The 23847-nt window shown below is 41.8% G+C and overlaps 1 protein-coding gene and 1 long non-coding RNA gene across 2 annotated transcripts in view; one reads left to right on the top strand and one right to left on the bottom strand.

Annotated features, from left to right (window-relative positions):
• The window catches only part of MBTPS2 (membrane bound transcription factor peptidase, site 2), a 55170-nt gene extending 53781 nt beyond the window's left edge, over positions 1–1389 (bottom strand). Inside the window, exon 1 of the mRNA XM_075854046.1 lies at positions 1237–1389. Coding sequence (XP_075710161.1) covers positions 1237–1311 — 75 coding nt within the window. The 5' untranslated portion in view covers positions 1312–1389. The remainder of the gene's footprint in view (positions 1–1236) is intronic.
• Positions 1171–23598, top strand: LOC142743355 (uncharacterized). The gene is made up of 3 exons (XR_012881549.1): positions 1171–1257; positions 12105–12211; positions 23517–23598. It is a non-coding gene; the product is annotated as an uncharacterized LOC142743355 (long non-coding RNA).
• Positions 23599–23847: the final 249 nt, after the last annotated feature.

The following is a 23847-nucleotide window of genomic DNA, read 5'->3' as shown; positions in this document are numbered from 1 at the left end:
CTAGTGGCAGATCCTCTCTAAAGAGTCTCTATTGTAGATTTCTGTCATAAATGGTAGAAATCTAGCTCAATGTGCCGCACTAATCCAGTAAAATAGTGAACACAACAAAGAAAACATGATAGACTTCATTGTAGTAAATGTGGTGCATCTGGCATAGGTCGTGTCCTTCATTTTAACTAATCTGTGCCTATCGGGGGGGGGGGGCATCCCCCTCTGTATGTTGGCAGTGCCAGATCAGTGGCCCAAAGTCATTTAACCCTTTAATAATACCACTTATTCAAATCTGTAAAAATTTTAAATTTGACCACTTTGATGCCAGCTTTCATGCCCAGAACATGTTCGGGCCAGGCTGATCTCGACAGATTTTGAAGTGCGGCATTTCTCTCTGTATGTTGGCAGTGTCAGATCAGTGGCCCAAACTCAATTAGCCCATCAAAAACACCAGTTACTTATTCAAATCAGAAAAAAGAAAAAAAGAGTCTGTCTACCCACTTTGATGCCGGCTTTCATGCCCAGAACTTGTTCGGGCCAGGCTGAACTCTACTAATTTTGATGCGGGGCATTCCTCTTTGTATGTTAGCAGTTTGAGATTAGTGTCCCAAAGTCATTTAACCCTTTAAAAACAACAGTTACTCATTCAAATCTGGAAAATGTATCCTTCTACCCAATTTGATGCCAGCTTTCATGCCCAGAACATGTCCGGGCCAGGCTGAACTCTACTGATTTTGATGCGGGCGTTCCTCTTTGTATGTTGGCAGTGTGAGAACAGTGGCCCAAATTAATTTAGCACTATAACACTTTGTATTGCCCACTTTGATGCCCATCTTTGTGCCAGCTCTTTCTGTTCTAAGGCCATTTTAAAGTGTTTTCACCTCTGGCAGCTCAGTGCAACGTATTTTATTATTAATATAAGTTTTCCCTTTAATATGTTCATAATAAAACAAAAATACTGAAAACGCGGATAAGAAACTGGTGAAAAGAAACCAACTTCAGCATCGTTGCTGCCATAGACATAGCAGATCTAATATCTATGGACAGCCGAATGTGTCATGTTTATGACAATGACATCCCTCTGACCAATGAGTAAGCTGCACAGGGAACACAACCGGTACAGCCGTCCAGTGGTCAGTTATTATAAGCCCATATTATAGCAATACTAATGGTTGATGTGAATATTATTAACCACGTGACAGCAACCCCTTCATGCAGGGCAATGGAAGCCTCGTGTCTTCTTACCGTCAGAAACGTGTCTGCCAGGTAAATAGCACACCATCCTCCAAGCACCACAACGACCAGCGGGATCGGGATCATTGCGACAGGTACCCAGCCATGCAGCGATCAGATCACGGCGGAACTTTACCATCACGGGAACTTTGCGCCCTTGGTGCATGTTTCCCACCGGTCACTTCCGGTAGAGGGACCCGCTAAAGCTCTTCAGTGATTAGCCGTCATTAGTTGGCACGATGCCAGCAGAAGTATTGCGCGGACATTTCTACTACTGGCGGAAGTAACATGTGTGCGGTTTTGTACTGCATAAATAAGGGAAATTGGGGGTAGACTGTTAAATGCCGGATAAACAATAGATTCCCCTGTAATGGAATTACTTCTTAGGTGATTTAATAACTAGTTTGAGTCCCGGACTTTTCTTTTCACAATATATGTACACTGCTGGGAGTATTTTATATACCCAAAAGTTCCCTGCAGTGAATTCACAGTAGCAGAAATTCGGTGGATTACATTGCCAGCCATGTGGAGAAAATTGTAACACATTTCAATCACATGCTGCAGACCATTGGCGCGGTTTGTATCTTGTCAATTTCTGGCGCGGTATGAGCACAGATTTCTTGTGGATTTTTCCAGTAAGAAAACTGCAGTCACATCCCAGTGTTACATATTTTGGTGCGTATCCGCAGTGCGGATAATTGTTTTTAAAAAAAGAGTATGTACTCACCTTTCCCCGATTCTTGCATGGTTTCCCCGCCAGTCTCTGTTTTCTGGCCTCCAGCGATGCCGTGTCATGTTGAGACGTGACCGTTGCAGCCAATCCCATTGTGCCAGCTTCAGATGTCCCCAAAAGTGCCAGCCACAGTTGGTGTCATAAATACCCCAGCCACTCTGTTATTCTGGGTAGCGTTGGGGTTCCAGTGTTTTTGACTGCAGTGTTTTAAAATAAATTTGTGATACCTGTCATGGCTCACCGATACTGCAGTCTGAACAGAACCATACCTCCTTTTCTTTGTCTGGGACAGCTGCTCTTAAACATCCAAACACTGCTAATCTACTATATATAGTATCTCGATCACGCTGTAAATGACAGCAAGCGTAATCTCGAGTAAGTGACACACATTAACGTTACCGAAGCGTCGGGAGTGTTTAACCCCTTCCCTCTTTAGCCTCTTTTGACCTTCCTGACAGAGCCTAATTTTTCAAAGCTGACATGTTTCACTTTATGTGGTAATAATGCTTTCACCAATCCAAGCGATTCTGACATTGTTTTCTCGTGACACATTGGACTTTATGTTACTGGCAAAATTTGCTCGATACATTCAGTGTTTAAATATGAAAAACACCAAAATTTTGCGGAAAATTGCAAAAATTTGCATTTTTCTAAATTTAAATGTATCTGCTTGTAAAACAGGAAGTTATACCACACAATAGTCGCTAATTAAGATCCCCCACATGTCTACTTTAGATTGGCATCGTTTTTTGAACATTCTTTTATTTTTTTAGGATGTTACAAGGCTTAGAACTTTAGCAGCAATTTCTCACATTTTCAAGAACATTTGAAAAGGCTATTTTTACAGGGGCCAGTTCAGTTGTGAAGAGGCTTTTAGGGCCTTATATATTAGAAACCTCCAAAAAGTCACCCCATTTTAAAAACTCCACCCCTCAAAGTATTCAAAACAGCATTTAGAAAGTTAGACATTAGACATTTCACAGGATTTAAACCAAACGAGGTGAAATTTACAAATTTCATTTTTAATTTTTAATCCATTTTTTTTGTAACACAAAGTTTTACCTGAGAAACGCAACTTAATATTTATTGCCCAGGTTCTGCAGTTTTAGGAAATATCCCACATGTGGCTCTAGTTTGCTTTTGACTGAAACGCAGGCCTCAGAAGTAAAGGAGCACCTAGTGGATTTTTGAAACTCCTTTCTATTAGAATATATTTTAGGCATCATGTCAGCTTTGAAGAGCTCTTGTGGTACCAAAACAGTGGAAACCCCCCAAAAGTGACCCCATTTGGGAAACTACACCCCTCAAGGAATTTATTTAGGGGTATAGTAAGCATTCTGACTAGACAGTTTTTTGCAGACATTTTTGGAAGTAGGCCATGAAAATTAAAATCTACATTCTTTCAAATAAAATGTAGGTTTAGCTAATTTTTTTTAATTTCCAAAAGGACTAAAGGAGAAAATGCACCACAACATTTGTAAAGCAATTTCTCCCAAGTAAAATAATACCCCACATGTGGTAATAAACGGCTGTTTGGGCACACGGCAGGGCTGAGAAGGGAAAGAGCGCCATTTGGCTTTTGGAGCTCAAATTTAGCAGGAATGGTTTGCGGAGGCCATGTCACATTTGCAGAGTCCCTGAGGGGACAAAACAATGAAAACGCCCAAAAAGTGACCCCATTTTGTAAACTACACCCCGTGAAGAATTCATCTACGGGTGTAGTGATCATTTTGACCCCACAGGTGTTTCATAGAATTTATTAGAATTGGGCAGTGAAAATAAAAACAATCCTTTTTCTTTAATAAGATGTAGCTTTAGCTCAAAATGTTTCATTTTCTCAACAAATAAAGGAAAAAAAGAACCCCAACATTTGTAAAGCAACTTCTTCCGAGTACGTCAATACCCCATATGTGGTCATAAACTGCTGTTTGGGCACACGGCAGGGCTCAGAAGAGAAGGAGCGCCATTTGGCTTTTTGGAGCACAGATTTTGCTGGATTGGTTTCTTGACACCATGTCGCTTTTGCAAAGCCCCTAAGGTACCAGTACAGTGGAAACTACCCAAAAGGAACTCCATTTGTGATACTACACCCCTTGAGGAATTAATCTAGGGGTGTAGTGAGCATTTTGACCCCACAGCTGTTTCATAGATTTTATTTGAATTGGGAAGTGGAAATAAAAATTACATTTTTTTTCCAATAAGACGTAGCTTTAGTGCAAAATTTTTCATTTTCTCAAAAAATAAAGCAAAAAAAGAACCCCAACATTTGTTAAGCAATTTCTCCCGAGTATGGCAATACCCCATATGTGGTTCTAAACTAATTTTTGGCCACACAGCAGGGCTCAGAAGGGAAGGAGTGCCATTTGGCTTTCGGACTACAGATTTTGCTGGATTTGTTTCTGGTCGCTATGTAGCATTTGCAAAACCCCTGTGGAACCAAAACAGTGGAAACCCCCCAAAAGTGATCACCATTTTGGAAACTACACCCCTCAAGGTATTCACCTAGGGGTGTAGTGAGCATGTTAACCCCACAGGTGTTTTGCATAAATTAGTGTGCACTCGAAATTTCAGAGTAAAAATTGGATTTTTCAATAGATATGCCACTATGTGGTGCCCAGCTTGTGCCACCATAACAAGACAGCTCTCTAATTATTATGCTGTGTTTCCCGGTTTTAGAATCACCCTACATGGGGCCCTAATCTTTTGCCTGGACATTTGACAGGGCTCAGGAGTGAAAGAGTACCATGCGAAATTGAGGCCTAATTTGGCGATTTACACAGAATTGGTTCACAATTGCAGAGGCTCAGATGGGAAATAATAAAAGAAACCCCCCAGAAGTGACCTCATTTTAGAAACTACACCCCTCAAGGCATTTATTAAGGGGTGTAGTGAGCATTTTCACCCCACAGGTCTTTTCCATAAATAAATGCGCTGCGTATGGTGCAAAGTAAAAATTAACATTTTCCCCCAGATTTGCCAATTCAGTGGCAAGTATGTTGTGCCCAGCTTATGCCACTGGAGACACACACCCCAAAAATTGTTAAAAGGGTTCTCCCGGGTATGGCGGTGCCATATATGTGGAAGAAACTGCTGTTTGGGCACACTGTAGGGCTCAGATAGGTGGGAGCGCCATTTGGCTTTTGGAGCGTGGATTTTGCTTGGTGGTAGTTTTGTTTGGAGTTTTACTGGTGTTTCAGTTTATAATGTGGGGCATATGTAAGCTGGGCAGAGTACATCAGGGGCATAGTCAGGGGGTATTATAATGGGGTAAACAATAAAATGATCCATAGATGTGTGTTACGCTGTGAAGAATCCTTTCTGCACAGGCCGGTGTCGCACTGATAAACGGTGTCTTTACTTATCCCCCTTTTGGTCCACACTCCGCACCTTTGCAGTTTGGGGAATTTTGCTAGGAAGTGTTGTCCTGGTATAATACGGACACCCTCGCTTCTAGCAGATGTTTGGGCCCCCCCTTCCTGGTTCCCTAATTTTAGGGCCCCGATAAATCGCCTCTTGAAACAGACTAAATGTTCCCCTCTCATCTGCACAACTGCATATTTTTTATTTCCTGACTTATGGAAGCCTTAACTAATTTTATTTTTTCATAGACGTAGTGGTATGAGGGCTGTTTTTTTGCGGGACGAGCTATAGTTATTATTGGTACCATTTTGGGGTACATGCGACTTTTTGATCACTTTTTAGCCTATTTTTTAGAGGCAAGGTGACCAAAAAAAACGCAATTCTGGCATGTTTTTTTTAGGGGTTTTTTATACAGCGTTCACCACGCGTTATAAATTACATGTTAACTTTATTCTGCGGGTCCGTACGATTCCGGCAATACCTAATTTATAGCACTTTTTTATGTTTTACAACTTTTTGCACAATAAAATTACTTTTGTAAAAAGAATGTATTTTCTCTTGTCGCCAAGTTGTGAAAGCCATAACTTTTTAATTTTTTTGTCGACGGAGCTGTATGAGAGCTTTTTTTTTGCGAGATGAGCTATAGTTTTTATAGGCACCATTTTTGGATACATGCGACATTTTGATCAGTTTTTATTTAAATTTTTGTATGACAAAGTGACCAAAAAACAGAAATTCTGGCATTATTTTTTATGTTTTTTTTTACGCCATTCACCGCGTGGAATAAATAACATAATATTTTTATAGTTTAGGCCGTTACGGTCGCGGCGATACCAAATATGTATGGTTTGTTTATTTTTTTCAATAATAAAGGACTTGATAAGGGAAAAAGTGCGATTGTGTTTTATTTTATTACTTAAAATGTTTATTATATTTTTGACAACTTTTTTTCACATTTTTTTACACTTTACTTTAGTCCCACTAGGGGACTTGAAGGTCCAACTGTCAGATTTTTTTTCTAATACATTGCACTACCTACGTAGATAGTGCAATGTATTAGATCTGTCAATCATTCACTGACAGCAATCCATCCGGTTAGGCTTCGCCTCCGAGCGGGGCCTAATCGGCTTCCGTAATAGCAAACAGAAGGCCATTGTTAGGTCTCCTGGTGTCATAATAGCAGTCAGCAATCGTGCAATTGCAGGGCACAGCTGCCGATCTGCTAGCAACCACAAAGATGCAGCGATTGCATCCAATCGCTGCATCTGAGGGATTAATGGCATGGATCGGAGCTAGCTCCGGTTCCTGCCGTTACAGGTGAATGTCAGCTGTAACATACAGCTGATATCCACCGCTGATGACGCCGGCTCATCTCCATAGCCGGCGCCATCTTGCCGGCGGCTACGGAAGCCTTGCAGGCCCCGCCTCTGGGCGGGGACTGGAAGTTTTCCGTGCCAGGCACACCGGGAGGCCAGTATTAGGCCTCCAGTTGCCATTGCAGCCACCGACACCCCGGCGATTTCATTGCTGGGGTGTCGATGAGCTGCAAACACCTTAAATGTAGCCATCGCTTTTGACGGCTGCATTTAAGGGGTTAATGGCGGGGATCGAAGCTAACATCGGTCCCCGCCGTTACAGCAGGATGTCAGCTGTCAGATACAGCTGACATCCGGGGATGATGGCACCGACTCAGCTTCTGAGCCAGTGCCATGCATTTGTCGTAAGTATACCCTTTTTGCGGGAAGCACTGGCTTTCCATGTCGTATACTCACGACAAATGTCGGGAAGGGTTTAATAGACATCGCATCCTGTCCTCAAGACTCTTCGGTAACGTTAATGTGGGTGTAAAGGACAGCACACGCTGTGCTGATTACATGAATGGATAAAATGTATGATGCTGATTGGTCGCTGATTGGTCAGCGTCATAGACTTCTCTTTACAACGCCCACTTGGTCAAAAGTAAAAACACTGGGCATTAAGAAAGTCATTAGCATAAAGCTAAAACAGGTCATAACTTGGTGAAAATGTATTGTTTTTCTAAATAAAAAACACTACTGTAATCTACATTACAGCGCCGACCACATTATGTAGGAGATAGGGCACTTATAATGTGGTGACAGAGCCTCTTTAACTTGACTTTTAGCTCATTAAAATACACAGTGGTAAGAGATTTTGACTTTTTAAATGACTTAAGTATTAAAGAGGCTCTGTCACCAGATTTTGCAACCCCTATCTCCTATTGCAGCAGATAGGCGCTGCAATGTAGATAAGAGTAACGTTTTGTTTTTTTAAAAACGAGCATTTTTGGCCAAGTTATGACCATTTTTATATTTATGCAAATGAGGCTTTCTAAAGTACAACTGGGCGTGTTTAAAGTTAAAGTACAAGTGGGCGTGTATTGTGTATGCACATCGGGGCGTTTTTATTTCTTTTACTAGCTGGGCGTTGTGAATAGAAGTGTATGATGCTGACGAATCAGCATCATCCACTTCTCTTCGTTAACACCCAGCTTCTGGCAGTGCAGACACACAGCGTGTTCTCGAGAGATCACGCTGTGACGTCACTTCCTGCCCCAGGTCCTGCATCGTGTCGGACGAGCGAGGACACATCGGCACCAGAGGCTACATTTGATTCTGCAGCAGGTGAGTCGATGTAGCTACTTCTATTGCAATTTTCTAAGGCAGTAAAAAACACCAAAACAGAAAAAAGTTTTTGGAGCCGATTTTCATAGACACTATTGAAAACAGCTCAAAAAACGGCCGTAAAAAACGTGAGTGGCTTAAAAAACGTCTGAAAATCAGGAGCTGTTTTCAAGGGAAAACAGCTCCGTATTTTCAGACGTTTTTGGTGAAGCGTGTGAACATACCCTAATAAGTAAAAAAGCAACACAAGTAATATACTTCCTTCCTGGGCCTTGACAGTAAACTAAGCTCTAAGCTGATATTGGTTAGTTTACATTACATGATCCATGGTTACCTCAGTTCACTGGCCTACTTTTAAAAGTAGGACAATGTACTGATGTAACCAGCGGGGCATAATTTGCTCCAGTTGCAGGCGTTTTTTTTTATTTTCTAAAAGATAATAAACTGTGACCTGATCAATAATAGCGGAAATGGGCCCTTGGTTCATGTGGGGGGGGGGGGGATGTTAATGAGGTAACACTGAGCATTTCTTTTAGGGTAAGTACACACATAGCATAAACACTGCAGATTTTCCGCAACGGATTTAATTGCGAAAAATCTGCAGTGTAAGGTCCCATGCATACGACCGTAAAAATCGTCTGTAAGTGCGGACCACAATTATGGACCATTCACTTCTATTTTCCACCTTAGAATGGGAGCACGACCCGCAAATGCGGGCGGCCAGCCGTGCCAGCAATTGCGGGCCGTGATTATGAGCACGGCCCTGTGCATGAGGCCTAATACAATAGCAGCAAAGTGGATGAGATTTGAACAAATCTCATCCACACATTGCATAAAAAACAAAAAACCCATCGAAAAAACTTTAATGTCAATTTATGCTGCTGGATCGATGGATTTCTGTTGCAGGTTTTCCCCATTGAATTCATTGGGGAGGTAAAACCCGCCACAAACAACACATGTTGCGATTTTTGCGGCGGAAAATTTGTGTTAGCGGAGCGTCAGCACTAAAAGTGCCTCGGGCAGCAGCAACTCCAAATAGGACCCTGCATAAATGCGCCAATATTACACTTGTGTGAAACTGGCTTTACTTCAGAAGCTCCTTGTCCTTTCTTTCAATGCTGCTTTTCATCTTGTTTCTAATTTTCAATCAGATTACATGACTGAAAGGATCAGCCACAATCTATCTAAAATAAAGCATGAATATAGTTTGCAGGCATGTGAGTATCAGCAAGGACATAAACATGACTCCCGAAAGACAACCCCTCTAGTGATTTCCCTCACAATGTATGACCAGTAAGATTGCAACGTCTGCGGCCTCAAGCCGTTATGTACAGTAATAATGATTATCCACAACATTTCACATCCTGTACAGTAACCTCATTAGCGCTGTAATGGTCATGTCACAATTTATTGCAGAGACTACCACAAAATCGACAAAACACAGCAAAATTTCAGCAAAACTTGGTAGTTGCGCCAAAAAAAACTGACATGGCCACTACGTCTGAATATACTGCACCACTCCAAATTTTCCTGCTTATCTGACAATCACGGCATCAAGTCCCCTAGGGGGACTAATAAAAAGTGTAAAAAAAAAAAAAAGTTTAATAAAGTCAGTAGTGAAAGTAAAAAAAAAAAACCTTTCCCATTTTTCCCTTAAGTAAGGTTAGAAAAAATAAAAGTTAACCTAACTGGTGTCACCGCATTCGTAACAGTCTGACCTATTACATTATAACGTTATTTAACCCACTCAGTGAACGCTGTAATAAATAATTTCATTAAAACTCCCAAATTGCAGTTTTTTGGTCACCTTAGCTCCCCAAAAAAATGGAATAAAAAGTGATCAAAAAGTCGAATGTACTTCAACATAGTACCAATAAAAACTACAGCTCGCCCCACAAAAAATAAGCTCACACACTGCTCAATCGACGGAAAAATAAAAAAGTTACGGCTTTTAGAATGTGGCGACACAAAACAATTTTTTCTTTTCACAAATAGTTTTTCTATCGCTTATGACAGCACCCATGTGAGGAGACCGCCCATCCCAGGACAAGAAACCTCAGGAGATAAAAAGGTTAACACCCCAACCCCACACACCGCCAAACATCAGTTTCAGGTTTCCTGTCCGCCGGATAGGTTGTCCTGGGGAGCTTCTGCTCCCATTGGAGATATGCATCTAATTTTTGTAAAAAAAATTCACACCCGGGGCTGAGGACTGGAAGCTGGAATGAATTTGCCTTCCTTTCCTGGTATGGTATAAGTCGTTGTAAAACGCAGCCTATTTACCTAGTGTGTTTCCCTATGTGCTGCCTCCTGTCTGTTCATGTCTGCTGCGGCTAGGTCGGGCAGCATTCTTGTCCGGCGACTCTTCCGCTCTTGGAAGGAGGCGTGCTTAACACACTGTGGGCAGGTAGGATTCTCAGTGTTGGAGGAATAACGGCACTGCTTGGCGCTATATAAATAGGCAGCAGGGATGCAGCCAGCTCCTGCAGGTCCTCTGCAAAAACTAGGGTATCAGCCTATAATTACTGTGAACTGTAAAACCAGAGACATCACAGTGGTGAATCACCATGCTTGATACTGGTGATCTCCATTCAAGAAGCGCTGACCCACCAGAAGCCCCCAGGCCTCCGAGTCCGGTATTTGTCCTGTGGGATGATGGGATCCACTGAACATTTCCTAAGATGCCTTTTCCATTATCTTAATGGTTTTTCTCTATGCCTTTTGTATTTATAGACTACTAATGTGGTCAAAAGTCCAACTCCAGCTCTAGAAAAGCCAGGACTTGTGGAATCTGTAAAAAGTCTTTATCATCTTTTTACGCTAAACCCCCTTGTCAAGTCTGCCTGGATAGGGTCATTGCTGAGCAGGCACCTTCTTTGTTAGACAGTATCAAACAAATTGTGAAGGATGAAGTGGCTTCCTCATTGGAAGCTTTTAAATAGACTCTGTCACCACATAAGTGCTCTATCTCTTACATAAGGAGATCGGTGCTATAATGTAGGTGACAGTAATGCTTTTTATTTAGAAAAATGATCTATCTTTACCACTTTATGAGTGATTTTTAGCTTTATGCTAATTAGTTTCTTAATGCCCAAGTGGGCGTATTTTTACTTTAGACTAAGTGGGCGTTGTACAGAGGAGTGTATGACGCTGACCAATCAGCGTCATACACTTCTCTCCATTCATTTACACTGCACTAGCGATATAGCTATATCGCTATGTGCAGCCACATACACAAAGACTAACGTTACTGCAGTGTCTCGACAATGAATATACATCACTACCAGCCTGGACGTGATGTTTATTCAGAATCCTGACACTTCTGAATCTTTTCTGTGAGATTTTCAGCAAGGCAAACGTAATCTCGTTTTAAGTGACAGTTTACAGCGTAATCTCGCGAGATTACATTTGCCTTGCCGGAAATCTCATAGAAAGATTCAGAATTGTCAGGATTCTGAATACACATCACGTCCTGGCTGGCGGTAATGTATATTCATTGTCAGGACACTGCAGTAACGTTATAGTGTGTTTATGTGGCTGCACATAGCGATATAGCTATATCACTATCTGCAGTGTAAATGAATGGAGAGAAGTGCATGACGCTGATTGGTCAGCGTCATACACTCCTCTGTACAACGCCCACTTGGTCTAAAGTAAAAACACGCCCACTTGGGCATTAAGAAACTAATTAGCATAAAGCTAAAATCGCTCTTAATGTGGTAAAAATAGATCGTTTTTCTAAATAAAAAGCACTGCAGTTACCTACATTATAGCGCCAATCTCCTTATGTAAGAGATAGGCCCCTCATAATGTGGTGACAGAGTCTCTTTAAGAATAAGAGTTCTCAGGCTAGTGCCTCGGGTGCACCTACTTCTCCGTTTAGTGCTGATGACTCATGCTCAGCTTCAGATGTGGGCGAAGTAGCCTCTGAATCAAACTCATCTATAAAAGAACAGTCTGGTAGTACCTCCTTCCAGGCAGAAGATACCGAACGTTTGCTAAAACCAGTTAGGACAACAATGGGGTTAGAGGATGTCAAGGAAACATCTAGATCCGTGTCAGATTTAAGGGGAATGTGTCGCTAGAACTTTACTATTTGAGTGATTACACATTGTTTTAATTTTTTGAATTTTTTCACAATTTAGGAGCCATTTTCATGTGGACCAGAAGCTGCTGCCGGACAGTAAGATGACGACTTCCGGCCATATGTTCAGGCGCAAGGAATAGGAGCGTAGACCAGCGGAGGCGGCAGGTAATTTATGTTCGTGTAGGTGATGTGTGCATTATGTTCGTGTGATACTGTCTGCTGAGTCCTGTATCTAATCCTCCTACACTGTGCAGTCACTCAGAAAATGGCGGCACACAGTGTAGGAGGTTTGAAGATTCAAACCCCTCCTTCTCCTGGCACTAGCCAGAAGAAGGGAGGGGGGATTGTGTGAGGACACTAGAGGAGAGCGTGTCCACCGCCAATTTGCAGCATAAATCAATGAGGTTGCTTTACCACAGTGACCATGCTGCAATTTTGGGAACTGCTCGGTCTAGTGTCCAGCACATGGAAATGTTATAAATTAACATTCAGGAAGAAAGATTCCACTGACTGGATGTCAGGAGATGTCTTCTGAGATATGTAGAGGTTACTTCTCCTTGGAGGAAAGATAAAAATCTTCTCCTACAGTTTCAGGAACCTCGTATAGGTAGTAAGGCTTCTACAGTATCTATTGCCAGATGGATTAAAGGGAATGTGTCGCTAGAAATTTTTTTTTTGTTTAGTTAGTATATAAATGATTACACATTGTTATAAAATGTAACATTTTTTCACAAGTCAGGAAATATTATAAATTAGATTTGAATTTATAACATTTCCATGTGCTGGTCACTAGAGGGAGCCATTCCCAAAATTGCAGCATTGGCATGTGGTAAAGGAACCTCATTGCTTTATGCTGCAAAATTGGAGAAGACACACTCGCTCTAGTGTGCTCAAACAATGCCCCCTCCTTTATCCTGGCTAGTGGCAGGAGAAAGGAGGGGGTCGAATGTTCAAACCTCCAACACTGTGTGCCGCCATTTTTTGAGCGAATGCACAGTGTAGGAGGATTAGATACAGTGCTTATAACACGAATATACACAAACATGACATACCTGCTCCTGCCGCTGCCACCACTCCTAGTCCTTGCTTCGGAACATATGGACGGAAGCCGCGACCGGAAGTAGTCATCTTACTGTCCGGCCGCGGCTTCCGGTCCATCAGTGACCAATCAGTGACATACACTTCTCATTGTTCCAGCCCAGCATGATCCACAGCACAGTGAGATTGTGCAGTGAAAGAAGCTGGGCTGGAACAATGAGAAGTGTATGTCACTGATTGGTCACTGATTGGTCACTGATTGGTCAGCCTCATACACTTTTTACAACACCCACTTGGTCAAAAGTAAAAACACGCCCAGGAGGGCATTAAAAAACGAAATCTAAAATTGCTCATAACTTGCTAAAAAATTATCGTTTTTCAAAATAAAAACCACTGCTGTTATCTACATTCCAGCGCCGATCAGATTATATAGGAGATAGGGCACTTATAATCTGGTGACAGAGCCTCTTTAAAGGGAATGTGTTGCCAGAAAAACATGTTTTTTTTTTTTTAATTAAACATTTAGTGTGTAGGTGATTAAACATTGTTCCATTTTTTTTTTTTTTTTTCACGAGTCAGGAAATATTATAAATTAGATTCTAAATTATAATATTTCCCATTGCTGGTCACTAGATGGAGCTATTCCCAAAATTGCAGCATTGCAAAATTGGGTAAAAAGCCCTCGCTCTAGTGAGCTCTCAGCATCCCCCCCCTCCTTTATCCTGGCTAGTGCCGGGATAAACGAGGGGTTTGAACGGTCTAACCTCCTACACTGTGTGTCGCCATTTTTTGAGCTAACACACAGTGTAGTAGGTTTACATACAGTAGTAAACGTACACAAACACGAACATACATAGAAATCTCTTACCTGCTCTTGCCGCCGCGGCTCCCTCCGGCCCGTCCGCTCCGTCTGCTGCCGCTGGTCCAAGTGCACAAGTCCGGAAGCCGCGACCGGAAGTAGTAATCTTACTGTCCGGCCGCGACTTCCGGTCCACAGGAAAATGGCGCCGGACGGCGCGCATTTCAAATTGGACTGTGTGGGAGCGGCGCATGCGCAGTTCCCACACAGACGGCGTACACAGAAGTGGATGGGACAGGACCCGTTCGCAGTCCCTATGGGACTGTGGCTGCCGTATTCCATGTCTGTATGTGTCGTTAATCGACACATACAGAAATGGAACAAAAAATGGCAGCCCCCATAGGGAAGAAAAAGTGTAAAAATAAGAAAAAGTAAAACACAAACACACAAATAAATATAAACGTTTTTAATAAAGCACTAACATCTTTAACATATTAAAAAAAAAATTGTGATGACACTGTTCCTTTAAGGACACGGCCAATTTTAGCCTTGAGGACAGAGCAATGTTTTTAGATTTCCCTCTTTGCATCCCGACGCTCATAACTCTTTTATTTTTTGTGCGACGTAGTTGTATGAGACTTTGTTTTTTGCGGGACGAGTTGTACTTTATGTAGGTACCATTTTTTGGTACAAATACATTATCGTTTAATTTCTATAAATTTTTATTTCGGCGAAAATGCAGAAAAAAAGCAGTTTCGCTGCAGTTTTAATATTTATTTTTTTTACACCATACACCGATCATCATAAATAATGTTATACATTTGTTGTACAGGTTGTTACGGTCGTGGCGATACCAAATATGTCTATATTATTTCATGTTTTGGACTTATATTTTAAAAAGTTTATTTTTTTTACTTTTCATTTATTTATTTATCATAAAAAATTTTTTACATTCATTTAACTTTTTTTTTTAATCCCATAAAGGGATTTATCATTTTGATTTTTATTTTGTAACTGCAATGTACTGGCATAGATCTGTATGCCAGTACATCAGCCTGTGTACTGATTGTACACAGGCAGTTGTTAGGACATACCTCAGTATGCCCTAACAACAGGAAATATTTTCAGACAGCCCTGGGGTCCTTGAATGGACCCTGGGCTGTCTGACCATACGAGTTGTGGGCTTTGATCGCGTCACAGTTATTTTCTGTGACGCGATCAACGTGCAGTCCCCCCTCTTTGAACGCCGCAATCAGCGTTCAAAGGGTTAACGGCAGAGAGAAGATGTTTCTCTCCTCTCCGCTGTCAGAGCGGGGCAGTGGCTGTGTATTGCAGCTGTTGCCCCGCTCTCGATCGCGCGCACAGACGGCTGTCACACAGGACGAGTATACTCGTCCTAATGTGCGAAGTGCTCGACGCCCAGGACGTCATGTGTCGGCAACCAGTTAAAAGAGGTATGGACTCGCGGGACAGGGATGTAATATTACCACTTTACAAAGCATTAGTGAGGCCTCATAGAATATGCAGTCCAGTTCTGGGCTCCAGTTCATAGAAAAGAGGCCCTGGAGTTGGAAAAAATACAAACAATAGCAACGAAGCTAATAAGGAGCATGGGGAATCTAAGTTATGAGGAAAGATTAAAAGAATTAAACCCATTTAACCTTGAAAGGAGACGACTAAGGGGGATATGATTAACTTATATAAATATATGAATGGCCCATACAAGAAATATAATGAAAACCTTTTTTTTTTTATCAGAGTTGCTTTTTCTGCAGCGGAATCGCTGTGAATCTGCCGCAAAAAACGCAACAACTGCTATTTGTTGCAGCTTTTGCCTTTAATGGGGAAAATCCGCAACAAATAAGGAGCGTTTACGCAAATACAATTGACATACTGCAGAATAAAATTCCGCACAGCAGGTAAATTTCTGACCATTTTTTGATCTATCGCATTAACTCTACGGGCATGACCACACGTGGCGGATTTCCTCCGCAACTGTCCGCATCAATGCCGCACAGAATCTGCGTTGCAGATTCTGCTGCGGATCTGCACAAAATGTGCAGTAAATTGATGCGGACTAGCTGCTGCGGACTGCGGTAAAAGTACTTCCCTTCTCCCTATCAGTGCAGGATAGAGAGAAGGGACAGCACTTTCCCTTGTGAAAGTCAAAGAAATTCATACTTACCGCCCGTTGTCTTGGTGACGCGTCCCTCCTTCGGCATCCAGCCCGATCTCCCTGGATGATGCGGCAGTCCATGTGACCGCTGCAGCCTGTTATTAGCCTGTGATTGGCTGCAGCCGTCACTTAGACTGAAACGTCATCCTGGGAGGCCGGACTGGAGACAGAAGCAGGGAGTTCTCGGTAAGTATGAACTTCATTTTTTTTTACAGATACATGTATATTGGGATCGGTAGTCACTGTCCCGGGTGCAGAAACAGTTACTGCCGATCGCTTAACTCTTTCAGCACCCTGGACAGTGACTATTTACAGACGTCTCCTAGCAACGCTCCCGTCATTACGGGAGCCCCATTGACTTCCTCAGTCTGGCTGTAGACCTAGAAATACATAGGTCCAGCCAGAATGAAGAAATGTCAAGTTAAAAAAGCAAGACGGATCCGCAGCACACATAACATGTGCATGACAGCTGCGGACTTCATTGCGGAAATTAGAATCTCCATTGAAGTCAATGGAGAAATTCCGCCATGAGTCCGCCACTGCTCCGCAACAGACAGAGCATGCTGCGGACACCAAATTCCGCTCCGCAGCCTATGCTCCGCAGCGTAATTTTACGCCTCGTCTAAACGAACACTGCTAAATTAAAGTGTAAGTCAATGGACAAACGGCTCCGCTGCGGATTAACGCTGCGGAGTGTCCGCAGCGGAATTTAAGTGAAATTCCGCCACGTGTGAACCCAGCCTACTTCTACTGTATTTGCTGCAGAATTTCCACAACAAATTCCGTTGCGGAAAATCCACAGTATTTACACAATGTGTGAACTGGCCTTAGTATAAAAAAGACATGAGTACATAGTCACTGATTGATGTAAGGTGAGAGATAACAGAACTTTTGTAACCTTCCATCCAATGAGACATACTTATATTTCCAGTATAAACTCTTTAATAGCTATCAGAGATGGTTCGCTATAATGAACAGTGTATTCAAATAGAAAACTCATTAGCCTTCATTAATTCTCTGAGGTTTTGTCCTTCCACAAAAAAGCAATTAAATATCTTCTTATCCATTATCAGACGTTGCAGAGCTTTACTTTTATTGTGGGGAATTTAAGTTGGTTTTAGCGAATGAGATTTATTTATTACACTGGGAATTAAATAACTAATCCAGACAATATAAAAAATAACAAAGACCCCAACCCAGAAAGGTACAACTAATGTTATTATGCATGGCGAATTATACCACTTTGCAAACGCAAAGCATTTAAACCTGCTATGCCACTTAGATCCCCTTAAAGGGGTTGTCTCATGAGGACAACCCCTTTTCGAGCTGATATCACAAGTGATTGCTGTGTGTCTGGCTCCATAAACCCCCAATGATCAGCTGTTATTGCCAGGTATTTCACTTACAACAGCTGAAATGTAATATTACATGGCAGCCATTCTGGTGAATAGCCATCCGTGTAATACATGTATAGGTCCGGTCCCCCAGAGTTAGAGCTGCTGTTTGTTAGCGATTCTCCACTCTGGCTCATAAATGGGGTCCCTTATAATGTATATAGAGTTTAAATAACCCCATTCTGCCTAATTAACCATTCAGTGTCTGGTAGTTGAATCAACTAGATGTGAACATAATAGCACTCCATGCCGAGAGGCAGACAAATGCACCGCATTAGGTAAATTCATAACAGCATGCCCGTTTTTTTATAACAGGTTTCTTATTCAATGTATTACACTATTTAGTTTGTCCTCTAGTATGCTATAGTCTGGCCCCATTATATAATGGTTTGATTTACTTTTATTTATATTTTCAGGATCTATTTAACCCCTTCCCGCCGCAACCCTTCGTTTTTTCCTCCCCACATTCCAAAAGCCATAACTTTTTTATTTTTCCGTCGATATAGTCCTATGAGGTCCTAATTATTGCGGGACGAGTTTTAGTTTTTCGTAGCACCATTTCTTGTACCATATAATGTACTAAGAAACGGGAAAAAACTTGTGGGGTAGAAAATGAAAAAAACAGCGATTCCTCCATTGTTATTTGCGCGTCGTTTTTACGGAATTCACTGTGTAATTAAAACGACATGTTAACTTTATTCTGTGGGTCAATACAATTACGCCAATACAAAATATATATAGTTTTTTCTATATTTTACTACTTTTACAAGTAAAAACCTAAGGGTAAAAAATAAAATGTATTTTGTGTTGCCAAATTCCGAGAGCCATAACTTTTCTATTTTTCTGTCTATTAAGTGGTATGAAGGCTTACTTTTTGCAGGATAAGCTGTAGTTTTTAATGATACAATTTTGGGTTACATGCGATATTTTGATCACTTTTTAGTTCATTTTTTGTGGGAGATGAGGTGACCAAAAAATAGAGATTCTGGCGTTTACAATTTTTTTTTATACGGCGTTCTCCGTGCAGATTAAATAATGATATATTGTAATAGTTCAGACTTTTGCAGACGCAGCGATACAAATTAAGTTTTTTTTTTTTGTTTTTTTTTTACTATGCTCTAGGGGGAAAATGGGAAAAGTTTTTTTTTGAACTTTTAATTTTTAAAAATATTTTTTACATAAAAAAAACCTTCATTTTACTCATTTTTACTTTTTTTATTAGTCCCCCTAGTTGTCTCCCTTACTGTAATTTGCTGTCTACCCGTGTTGTCAAGCAAAATCCGTCCCTGGTTACAGAGCAAAGAAGACAGATTGCAGAAAGTGGGAGTGTGTTTCTTCACAGCCTGCCCATAGAAGTCTATAGAGAAGGGAGGGGAAGCAAAGAGAGGAGACACATACATACTGCCCATACAAGTCTATGGAGAGGGGAGAAGAGAGCAGGAGCAGAGTGAGAAGGACATGCTGCAGCTTCCTGGTAAGATTTCTGTCACCCCAGCGCTGGATTCTCAGCCACGCTGCTCATGTTGCTGCAACTTCTATACAGGGGCTGTCTGTCAAACTTTAGCCTGGGGAGCAAATACACAGCACTGACCCATGAGTAGCAGCCCAACCTTAAAGGAGTTTTCCCATGAAGGACATTTATGACATATCCACAGGATATTGAGTCAAAAATAGAACATTTTGAAGCAGCACAAGTCCTGAGTTTCTGGTGCGGTGCACGCTGTCAAGCCAGGCAAACCTTCTCTGGCATAATGCAAATTCCAACAAAGTAGTAGGACAACAGCACACGTCTCCAAATCTTCAAAAAGGTTTTATTGTCAAAACATCTTACGGTAAACAGGCAACGTTTCGACCCATAGTGAGTGAAGGCTCTTTCTCAAGCCTAACATCAAATCTAAAACCATCATCTTAAATAGATAGGTGCATTTAATCACATGGTACATTTCAACCTATCAAAATTGTGATCAGTGTCTCCTAGGTGAATTATACATTAGTTTAATTGGCATCAATCAGCTGGTTATATAACAGTACAAACGTGTATAAAACCGACATACAAAGTACATTCAATAAAACAGTTGATATATATATGACAATCGTTATCTTACCAAACGAAAACGAGGAAGAGAAGTTCACCACACTACAGCTCCCAGCACCGATCCCAGATTCTCATTGCGCATGCTCCATAATCCGTGGATAAGAGAGGCACAGTATGCAGCAAATCAAGCCTCACCCATTTCAAACTAGACAGATTGGCGTGATCATTTAATCAGGTCAGTATCGAAATCATATTTCATTTAATTCCACATCTTATCACTCAAGTATGTTATACACTAATGTTATGATCCCTGACCATGAACTGCAGTTCTTGGATACGTTGGTGCAATGGAAGGATGGAACATTCCTAACGGATTTATTTGTTAAGCCAACAGATAGAAACAATCTTCTCTTGTACAGTAGTAATCATCCCAGACACATGATAGAATCTTTACCATGGAGTCAACTACTACGGGTTGACAGAATAGTATCAGATTCAACACAGAAACAGGTTAGGTTGAGACAGATGTGCAATAAATTCAAGAAGAGGGGTTACCCTAGGAATCTTGTACAGAAACATAGAAATAGATTGGAAACTGATCCATTGGAACCCACAAACAAGGATAAACAGGTAGAACGAGTACCATTTATATCAACCTTTTCCTCGTTTTCGTTTGGCAAGATAACGATTGTCGTATATATATCAACTGTTTTATTGAATGTACTTTGTACTTTATACACGTTTGTACCGTTATATAACCAGCTGATTCATGCTAATTAAACTAATGTATAATTCACCAGGGAGACACTGATCACAATTTTGATAGGTTGAAATGTACCATGTGATTAAATGTACCTATCTATTTAAGATGATGGTTTTAGATTTGATGTTAGGCTTGAGAAAGAGCCTTCAAATTCAAAAAAGGCTGCCTGCCGGCAGAAATAAGCCCTGTTTTCCAACCATTATTAAAGAGTAAAAATAAAAAAGTCTTTATTCAATTTGCAACAAGGACAGACTACATGAAATTTAAAAGTTAATGTCCATTTCTGACAGCAATTAGCACAGTGCCAGACGTAAGAGCTCTGTCTAGAAAGGGTTAAGTACCACAACCACAGAGCGCTACATGCAGTTAGTTATTAGTTAGACTCAAAGGTGTCAATAGGACAATTATTAAAATAAAGGTAGAAGCCCCCCCGACATGTTTCGCTACGATGTAGCGTCCTCAGGGGTATCGGGGCCAATGACCAATCTACCTTTATTTTAATAATTGTCCTATTGACACCTTTGAATCTAACTAATAACTAACTGCATGTAGCGCTCTGTGGTTGTGGTACTTAACCCTTTCTAGACAGAGCTCTTACGTCTGGCACTGTGCTAATTGCTGTCAGAAATGGACATTAACTTTTAAATTTCATGTAGTCTGTCCTTGTTGCAAATTGAATAAAGACTTTTTTATTTTTACTCTTTAATAATGGTTGGAAAACAGGGCTTATTTCTGCCGGCAGGCAGCCTTTTTTGAATTTAACTGTTGCACGCCCACCAACTATTGAGGTCCGCTCCATTGTATTTTTTGAGAAAGAGCCTTCACTCACTATGGGTCGAAACGTTGCCTGTTTACCGTAAGATGTTTTGACAATAAAACCTTTTTGAAGATTTGGAGACGTGTGTTGTTGTCCTACTACTTTGTTGCAATATCCACAGATATGTCATAAATGTCAGATAGATGCGGGTCCCACCTCTGGGACCCGCACCTTTCTCCAGAACGGGGCCCCCTAAACCCCATTCAGCCGCTCTGTGTTGCGGCTGAATGAGGTGTTTTCCGACCATGAAAAAGGTTATATGGTCGTGAGTTACGTAAACAGCATAACTCGCTGAGCTATGCTGTTTCCGTAACTCCAATAATAGTGAAAGGCAGTTACAGAAGCAGCGTAGCATGTGAGCTACGCTGTTTCCATAACTACCATTAAGTTCTATGAGACTTACGGAAACAGCATAGCTCCGCGAGTTGCGCTGTTTACATAACTCACGACCATATCATGTTTCTCATGGTCAGAATTTACCTCATTCAGCCGCAACACAGAGCGGCTGAACGGGGTTTAGGGGGCCCCGTTCTGGAGATAGGTGCGGGTCCCAGAGTTGGGACCCGCATTTATCTGACATTTATGACATATCCTGTGGATGTGTCATAAATGCCTCTCGTGGGAAAACCCCTTTAACCTATTTATCTCTACCTGCCGTATAAAGCTGGCAGATGTAACTGGGCTTTTAATCTAGCCATCGTTATAAGACGGCGATTGGTGGGATCGCACACGCATTTGCAATCTCAAATACACTGCTAGAATAACGATAAAAAGTGCTTAAAGGGGTTGTTCAATGCCAGAAAATCTGGCTACTTGTATAGCAATTGTAAAACAAAGATACTAATATGCTTTCATTTTCAAAACTGCACAGATATCCAGATTTTCATGCCCTGTCATGGTCCTGGAAGTGGAGCTTCTCCCTTAGCTGTGATGTTTTGACACAGCCTCATGATGCAGGGAGCCCCCCTCTCTGTCTGTCGTTGATGTGATGGACGTGGTTTACCTAATGAACTGAGCCAGGCAGCCAGCCCCTTCTCTGTCACGGCTGCAAGACAGTAGCCCCCTGTTTGGACTGCAAGCGTCCCTCCTGCTTTCCTTATTCTATGTTATCTCCCTTCCCCACCTTGACTGTCATCATGAAGCTATACTATTTTAGTGTGGGCCGTCTTTATTACAGGGGGGCTACTGTCTTTCTGCAGTCTGAAATACGAGCAAGCTTATCTGACAAAGGAGTACAAAGGTCTGTGGTCGCGGCCGCCGGATAGTGAGAGAAGCCTGCGGTCCGCGACCACGGCCATTACAGTACCCCCCTTTACACCCCCTCTTCTTAGGTCCAGAGCGTGAGAGGATTTTTTTAATGAGGGTAGGGGCATTAATGTACTCTTCTGGCTCCCAAGACCCCTCCTCAGGACCAAACCCCTTCCAGTCCACAAAATAGAAAGTCTTTCCTTCTACTCTCTTGTAGCCCAGAATTTCCTTCACCTCGAAGTTGCCAGAAGAACTGCTGGGAGCAACTGTAGCGATTCAGAACCACAGGCTTTAGAAGGGACACATGGATCGAAATAGGGATTTTGAGAGTAGGAGGCAGACAAAGCCAGGGGCAGATTGGAAGCTTAAAGCCCTGGAAAAAAGTCTAAACGTGGCCCCATTTTGTGGGTGGGGCAAGCACAAGTAGGCGGAGTCAGCAAACCGTTAGCTATTGCCACATTGGTGGTAGATCTAATAATGCAGCCTTATTATTATTGTCAGCACTGGGCTGTGTTCACATCTGCATTGGACACTCTTAGGCGGCTTTCATACCACAATATTTCTATTAATATAATGTATGTGCTGATAAGGCTCCCAGGAGATCATTAAACAGTTTAAAAAACGGATGTCTCTTTCCGTCCTCCGTAGGTGCCCATGTTAAAAAAAGCACATACATATGCATGGAATAGCGCAGTGTTCAACGCTATTCCACGCAGAAAAATAAAAAACTTTTTTAGCCTCGGTTCGGTGTATGGGGGTCTATGGATCAATTTATCGTATGCGTCAGGAGCTTTCTTGCCACATACAGTAAACTAATATAAATACCTTGGTGTGAAAGATGCCTTAGAAGCTTCTACTGCAGGTAAAACAATTGTGACCAAAAAGGGACACTGAAGAGGATTTCGAAACATTATTTGTGGTGGGAGACACGGATGGTGGCAGAGGCTCTGTGGGAGCTCTGTGGGAGGAGGGGGAGAGGGGCATAGAAGGAGGCAGAGATTAGGTGGGGGCAAGGGGGAGAGTGTAGGTGAAAGCTGAGCCATATTTAGAGTTGATGCTACCCTAGGCACTTTTAGTGTTGATGCCCCCTATAACTCTCAAAGTTACGGAAAAAGTGCAGGACCCAAGAAAGGTGAGTTTAATAATTGCTTTGCTTTTTTATGTGTTACTAATTATTTATTTTTTTGTGTTTTTTTACAGGTTCGGTTGTTGGACTACTTCAGATTCGAGGACTACTTCACTGACTGCGTTATTTAAATTCTCAGTAAAATGTTTAAAGAGGGTTGTGTGCAGGTTTTTTATTTCAATAAAATATATTTATGTCCCTGTGTTTTTAAACTATGTTACTACTGCCCTAGTAATGGCCACTGTCAGCCTGCGAAAAGGCTAACACTAACCCCCATTATTACCCCGGTACCCACCGCCACCAGGGGTACCGGGAAGAGCAGGGTACGATCCAGTACCCGACCATCTGTAGTGATGGTCGGATACTGGGGTGGCCGCAGGCTGGTGTTATTAGGCTGGGAAAGCC

This window comes from Rhinoderma darwinii, chromosome 2 (assembly GCF_050947455.1).
Source record: "Rhinoderma darwinii isolate aRhiDar2 chromosome 2, aRhiDar2.hap1, whole genome shotgun sequence".
In the NCBI taxonomy this organism is placed as follows: Eukaryota; Metazoa; Chordata; class Amphibia; order Anura; family Rhinodermatidae; genus Rhinoderma; species Rhinoderma darwinii.
The sequence above is the reverse complement of the archived record's forward strand: the minus strand, read 5'-3'. Positions and strand labels throughout refer to the sequence as shown.